The 7744-nt window shown below is 36.3% G+C and overlaps 1 protein-coding gene across 1 annotated transcript; it reads right to left on the bottom strand.

Annotated features, from left to right (window-relative positions):
* Positions 1-238: 238 nt before the first annotated feature.
* On the bottom strand, positions 239-7303 carry LOC132148922 (Golgi SNAP receptor complex member 2-like). The gene is made up of 6 exons (XM_059557725.1): positions 7111-7303; positions 6590-6654; positions 4185-4293; positions 2011-2143; positions 1742-1882; positions 239-962 (listed from the first exon to the last, which is right to left on the bottom strand). The coding sequence occupies exons 1-6, from the start codon at positions 7137-7139 to the stop codon at positions 801-803; spliced, it is 639 nt and encodes a 212-aa protein (XP_059413708.1). The 5' UTR covers positions 7140-7303; the 3' UTR covers positions 239-800.
* Positions 7304-7744: the final 441 nt, after the last annotated feature.

Below are 7744 nucleotides of genomic sequence, written 5' to 3'. Positions count from 1 at the left end.
TTGGTCAACACTTCGATTTCATGACTGGCAAAGACAGAAATGATGTTTGACTTTTGCAGTAGGATATTGTGGAGGATTATGCTGCTGGGGTATTGAGCATGTATGAATGTGTGCATACAGCGTCAAGATCCATGCAGCAGATGTCCAATAAGACGACTCATTTCCTGTTTGCTGGAGGCTGTGGCTCCTGCGTAGATCCAGGCATACACACTCACACTTTAATGATATGAAACGAGTGTAGAGTTTAACATTTCAGGGCAGCTGGATGCTACTTGAGTTTATTGAACAGAAATTTGTATTTACAGGTTAGAAGCATTATAAACAATACAGTACAAACTAAGCACTGAGTAACCAAATATTTAAGTTTTATTTTGTCCAGAAGGTGGCAATGAAGAGCAAGATAACAGACCAATTCTTTAACCATTATGCATTTTAAATCTAAATGTCTATAATAATTATTTGCTCTAATACTTCTATAATACAGACAAGAAATAATGGTTTTAGTTCAGTCTAGACTCTAAAATAAAGAGCAGTAAGACAAATTTGCTGCTTATTTCTGAATTAGCTGAGAGGAAAGTTCTGAAAGGATCCAATGTCTTTAAAAACATTTAAAGAAGAAAGACTTAGAGACACAAAAGGTTTGTGATGTTGAAGAGTGGCAGTCATGCTGCAAAGAGGCAGTTCTGTGATTTTCTTTCAGCACACCTGTGCATTTTTCATAGATGTGATGCATGTGGCATGAAAACCGGAATGATGCACTGACGCCATCGAGCAGCAGGGTCAGGTCAAGCTGGGAGAGTTCAGCTCAGGTATTTCACCACCAGGAACATGACAAAGCAAGTAGCCAGCATTCCAGCCATCATGATGAACTTGTCCTGCGATGCTCGCTTCTCAATGAAACGCATGACCGTGTTCGACAAACCCAACATGTTTGCGACATCCAGCATCTTTTTATGGGTACCCTAAAAAAAAAAAAAGCAAAGTGTGGAAAGTTAACAAATCTCAGATTCAAAAGAAAAGAAAAAAACTTTTTTTTCTCTTTGAATACAGTGAGCAACAGATAAACTTTCATTCACTTAGTAAAATATCTGAGGTACACATCATTCCCCATTTCCCCAAAAGCGCAGTCAGAGACGGTTTCTCACGCTCTGTGATAATCAGAGGAGCTTCAGGAAGAACACACGCTCCTCCCTGGAAACACACGGTCAGTGTCTATGTGTGCATGCATGACCTCAAACCAGTGGCGTCACTGTTAGCTAAACTGAAACGGTGGAAATAAAACAAACATTTGATGAAACAAATGTGAAATGTTTCCTCGGCGATCGATTGAAATAAAATAAGTTGAAATACTAAGATTACTAAAATTAAAACAGAAATAAAAGAAGCTAAATAATGTTAAATAATTTAATAAATGACATAAGCAAAATCAAAGATGCTATAAGGAAAACTAAAATATCAAATGAAGCCTTAATCAAAATATTAATAACTACTATAATAGTATATAAATCATCCTAAAATAATGCTGACTTCACACTCCAACACCTACTGTTAAAAGAAACCAGATTCAATTAATTATTGTGTTAATTATTCCTGGCAATCATTAAACGATGTTATATCAGCCATCACCAATCAGTGGAGCAGTATTTGACATTTTTAGAAACACCCTGATAAGAGAATGGAAAAAAATTCCCCGTCCTGGTCTAGAGTTGAATCCGCCCTGTGTTGTGTGCGTCTCACACACCTTAAGCGCGCTCCTCTGGTCTCTCAGGCCGTTAAGGATGCTGGAGCCGGAGCCCAGCAGGTCGTCCATTCCTCTGTGAGCGTTTTGCAGACTGCTATTAAACTGCAGGGTTTCATCAATAGGGATGGAGGTGTCTGCATCCTACACATAAAAAGCACACAGCACTGTCAAAATCAAAATGTGTTCTTTGTAGTGTGATGTACATTTATAGACTGATGAGTGATGGAGAAAGAGTGTGTGTGTGAAGAACATTTGTGTGGTCTACTGACGTTTGTTGTGAAGCTTCGGCTCAAGAGCTCCTCTCTTTCTCTCTCCTGAGCCTCGCGAGTGTAACGGCGGTGCTGGAAGTTCCTCAGGGCGGTCTGGAGATGCTGCACATCATACTTCAACTGATCAACACGCCTGTAAAAAGAAAAACACAGTGAGTGTCTTTCAGACCACACAGCAGCCCGCAGGCCTTGTTTGGTGATGCAACAGTTGTAGACTACCTGCTCGTTTATAAAGAAGGAAGTTTCACACGCAACAACAGCCAAGAATGAAGTTGGAATAAAACTTTTAGCATTTTATTTACTCCACTCAAGGCTCAACAATACAAAGGCTCGGGGCTAATGCAAAATCATTTCAGGTCAGTTATTGGAACCACAGCCTGATATTATTTTAAATCATAAAATAAAACTATTTATTAATTTAAAAAACTGTTTTATATATATTTTTATATTTGCATTCATTTATTAATGGAAACTTTTAATTATATTTATTTTTGAAAAATGTAAATATCACATTGCTACAAATAACATTTATTAACAATAAAATGTTTTTTTTTTATTGTTACAATTATCATATATATAATATTTTAATAATGATCACATAATCACAATTATCATTTATTTTTGAAAATAAAATTTTGGTGATGGCTAGGGATCACAGGCTTGATACAGTTCTTGCAAGCAAAGGATTTGCAACTAAATATTAAGTCTTATTCACTTTAATTTTGTTTAAGTCAATCTGTTCCAATACTTTTGCTCACATGAGCAATGGGTGGGTTCAAAAATCTTGTGTATCAGATCCAAATGTAGATATCTGGAAATAAAATGTTGATCTCTTAACTTATAGGGCCTGTTCACACCTGATCATTTCATGCATTTTCGTTGGTCAGATATATATCTGATTGGTTAAAACGTTTCCATTTACACTTTTGCACCTGATCTTTTCGCAATCAGATAGCTGTCTGATCAGAAAAGACGCATGAAGTGACCAGGTGTAAACAGGCCCATAGTCATCTTTCGATGTCGAACCCAAACATTTTCAGTCTTAGGCAAAAATAAAGAAACTGGCCTCAATTCAAGGCATATATATATATATATATATATATATATATATATATATATATATATGCCTATACATATACACACAGTACACACACATGTATTATATAAACCAAAACTTATTTTGGATGCAATTAATCATTATAATAATTCTAATAATGATAGCATTGCTAAAAGTCTTAATTGATTTTTTTATTCAAAATAGTTTCAGTTATTATATATACACATGCTATTATTTAAAAATTACTATTATTTATATAATTAAAAAAATGATCTTATTGCTAAAAATGCTATTTATTTTGTAACATTATATAATGAAAATTATATTTCATTAAATATGACTGGGCCAGCAGACAAAATTCTTATTGAACACTAAATACATAAAACCATGTAGGGTATTGGAACAGAAATAAATGACAAAAGTGTCCAAAGCTTCCTCGGTTAGAACTATTCATATTGTTAAACTTGTGTGAAAAGCTTCTGTGTAGTGTGTTTGAGATCATCCACACATCCACACTGTCATAAAGACGTCTGTTCTTTACGATATCTGTTGCTTTGTGAGTGAGTGAGTGAGTGAGTGAGTGAGTGTAACAGGTGTGCTGGCCTCAGGTGTGTTTGTGCAGTGCTTTAGCCAGGCTTTGCCACACACGGCAGGAATGTTGGTGATGACGTGACAGCAGACGGAATGTTTTCACTGGATCCCACTGCCACGGGGCGCATACAACACAAACACTCCTCACCTTCATCACCTCACATCACATCACATCATTCTTCATTTGGCAGAGGCTTTCTCATTCAAAACAACTTACATTATGTATTTACTACGAGGACAGAGCAACTCATTTCATGGTAGAGACGACTGCTGAAGTTCATGAATCCCCTGATCTTTGAACCTACAACGTTTAGGTAGCCATCTATCCACCAATACTATAGTCCAGCTTCCACATACTCTGGTTAATGATTACAGATCAAACTGGATCCCAATTTAATCTTCTGACAGGAAGGATATTTTGCTTCAGTTGCCTATCCTCCTAAAAAACAACCTCGGATCAAGACAAGGACTGGACATTTGCATGATTCAATAAGGCACTTGTGGATATTTCTACTGCTGCACTCACAGTTTGGCATTTTGCCGGCGGTTTGGTGGCTCTTTACTGGCCAGTATCTCCAGTCGCTCCAGCTGATTAAAGATCTGATCAATTCTTGCTTGAAGTTCATTTTCAAGTACTGCGGGAAAACACAAGAATCAGAAACAAGTACACAAATAAGAATCATACATCAAGCACAACACAAAAAACTTCAACTGAAATGCGAGTGTGTGGTCTGTAAGATTTATTCATGGTTTTGAAAGCGATCTCTTATGCTCATCGAGGCTGCATTTTATTATTGCCATTTATTACAGCATTTTAAAATGACTTTTCTTTTTTATAGATTTTAAAATCGAATTTATTCATGTGATCCAGTTTCACATGATCCTTCAGAAATCATTATATTATGATGATTAGCAGCTCTGCATAGTATCAGCCATGCTTTACATCAGTTTAAGCATACTTGCTGAATAAAAGTAATAATTTCTTATATATATATTTTAATTGCTACAAGTGAATTTAGGCATCACAACATTACACAGTACAAAAAAATAGATTTGTAAAAGCTTATTAAACTCTTTTAAATATTAATCTTAAATGAGTGTTAGATGGCCATAAAAGTAATCTTAATGTGAAAGTAAGAGAAATAGAAGAAAACATTTAATTATAATACATGCATGCACTAAGCTGCAGTAAGTATCAGGCAGAGAGAGAATCAAGCATTGACAAGCAGATCCGCTGATTGGGAATGAGTGGCGCTTCCTTGGAGAGATCCACAGACTGGTGGGAAAGTTTTATCACACATGCAGTCTGCCCTGACCCCCACCCTCTGAGACAATGCTATCTCACAGTTGCTCTCACACAGACAAACCTATGCATGCGTTATGCATCCTTCCCGCCTATGACAGCTCTTATGATGTCACCAGCATTGGTAGGAGACGGTTATCTTATTCAGACTCACCAAAGAGCCACAACACCAGCTCAAACACACACTCTCACACACCGCAGCACTCCATGAGTCTCTATGCCCCCACCCCATCACTCCTCCCTGTCCTTCCTGTCGTGGCACCAGCCTGGCTCTCTGTATAAGCTCCACCTCTCCAGAACAATCAGCTGCTCAGTGGCACCACGATGACGCTGCCTGGCGCCAGTTTATACTCTAACCAGTTTATATGTGCTTTAATAACTGGATTATCCAATCACCAATGGAAAATACCAGGGGTCTACACATTTTGGCGATGGTCGTGGACAACTTGTAGTGGATGTTGGTATACATGTGTAAATAAGGCCTAAGCCCACTGCTAACTGATCTTTGATGGGTTTCCCAAAAGCACTGTAGGCCCTAAACAGATAAACCTAGTCTCTATATACTACTTTACAATTTACAAAAAGGTTTACAATTCTTTTGAGAAATGCTGGTGTGACGTCCTGCACTTTCTTAGTGCTTTAATGTGTTTCAAAAGAATAAAGATGTAAATGTATATAGCAATTAAATATCAACAAACAGCTGGGAATAGGATAATCTTGTAATTACAATAATTAATACTATAGGTTAATAGAAATGGTTGGTTGTATTTAAGTTTCTTGACATATGAGCTTCAGAGACTACTTAATAGCAGATCCAAATTCAACAAAACTTTTATTTATTATTCAACTTTTTATATATACACATAAGTCCATAAAAGATTCTAAATGTACTGTGAAAGTGTTTCTCGGTCCATCTTACAAAATAAGTCCTTCAAAGTTTGTCCAAATAAACAATATTGTCTCATGTCATTAAAAATTGGGCAGACCAAAAAAATTGTGTTTTACAATCAATGTAGTGCTAAAATATTGACATTTTGGTGGTTCTTCAACCTTCATTAAATACCCATGAGTTTGGTGTGACCTACTTGACACCTTCTGCAAACAACTTTGTCATGTCTGGATTTAAATATAAAGTAAATATAAATGCAAAGTTAACAATGCAGCTTTACAGAAAATCACGACGTTACTATTTATAATATTTTAATATCCTCATGCCTTATAGTCGCATTTAGCAGATTAGAGCTGGAGAGATAATATACTTTACATTATGTGATGATATAAATCAATCAAACTGGTCAGATGAGTGTACCGTCTGTAAGTATCTGGTGCATGCATATTTTTCCCACAACAGCATTTATTTCAAATAATTTGTTATTTTGACACTCTTCCCATTCTGCTCGCCGTTTATCTGATAAAAACAGGTCAATTAAGGGCTTGAAACAGACATGGTAAAGCTCAGGCAGAAACTCAATATGGAATAATGAAACTCCTTTTGGATAATGCTCATATTCATAAACCACACTGCCCAGCTCTAATTGTCATTATGTTTTGGAGTATGTGTCCTATTTGAATCCTCCCATCTCTGTGGGATTGAGGATATTTATTCACACACACACACACACACTTACAATGGACTGACTGTCGGTCTGTTGTCTCCAGTCGTCCCATGTGAGACTGAACCTCCTGAATTTGTCTACAAGTTTAAGAAACGGATAAGTGAGAAGAGAGAGGGGATTAAATGCACATTTGAAGTCATTATTCAAAGAATACATTTTAGACACATCAGGGCCCTGTGGATGTCAGACAGATAATAGCATTATACAATCTGTACCTTACCTTACTTACACTACAACCACACGTTTGATTAATTAAAACAGCTGACAGACCGCAATGAAAGCATAATATCAACGAAACTCATCACTAAGACTCATAAACAGAAAGTATAAAGAGGAATCTATAATATCATCAGATGCTGCCAGACGAAAGCAACTTATATTCTATTTCCAAACAATATATTTCAAAGAGCCTTTTATGTGTTATATGTTATACACCGAACCTATGCAAACGGTCAGACTTTAATATCGGAGCATTAAATAGCTCTGTTTACTGGTAAGATGAGCTAAATGATCAGCAGTGTGAACAAACTCACTTATTGGTCTGATGGTAAAGCGTCTCCATCTTCAATGACAGTTTAAGGACGCCACTAAAAACAAGGTAAAAAGTATTTAAAGGAAAGTTATGCAATGTTTTATTTCCTCCGTTTCGTTTAGTTTCACATATCGCTGACAAGCATACACGTCAACAGGAAAAAGGACCTCTTTTAGGCGCCCTCTCCGCCTGACTAAAAACACACACACCGCTGGAAGACAGAACAGCGCCAGCAGTGGCGGATGCTAGTCAACATTAACTTTTTTAGTTAGTAAGACAAAAATTAAACACATTCAGAACTACAATAATAGGCTATAAATGAAAGAAAACACACAACCAAGGAGGCAGAGTAAAGATTTGCATATACAGGCTACACAGTCCTAATGGCTTTCTTATTATTAGAATAAAGAATAGTCTTGAAAAGGTAAGTAAATCGAAAATGTAATTAATAATAGCCTACAATATTAGGTCTATTTAATTTTATTTGAGGTGACATTAGTAAAAGCGGGTGATAGTCATTAATCCTAATGTAGTCTATAAGGAATACATCTATGACTGTGAATTAATTTTGAGTAAAAGATTTTACTTTACTTCTACAGTTCCCTATAAAGGTACAATTAGACTAAATGCCACAT

The sequence above is a fragment of the Carassius carassius genome, chromosome 1, assembly GCF_963082965.1.
Source record: "Carassius carassius chromosome 1, fCarCar2.1, whole genome shotgun sequence".
NCBI classification, from domain to species: domain Eukaryota; kingdom Metazoa; phylum Chordata; class Actinopteri; order Cypriniformes; family Cyprinidae; genus Carassius; species Carassius carassius.
Note: the sequence above shows the minus strand (reverse complement) of the source record. Positions and strands in the feature narration are given on the sequence as shown.

What these genes read in the sequence shown, in the direction of transcription:
- LOC132148922 (XM_059557725.1), bottom strand. Translation starts at nt 7,139, where the DNA reads ATGGAGACGCTTTACCATCAGACCAATAA. An exon ending in AGACCGACAGTCAGTCCATT is followed by an intron (nt 4,294 to 6,589) that starts GTAAGTGTGTGT and finishes GTTTTCCCGCAG; the next exon opens with TACTTGAAAATGAACTTCAA. An exon ending in ACCAGAGGAGCGCGCTTAAG is followed by an intron (nt 963 to 1,741) that starts GTGTGTGAGACG and finishes TTTTTTTTTTAG; the next exon opens with GGTACCCATAAAAAGATGCT.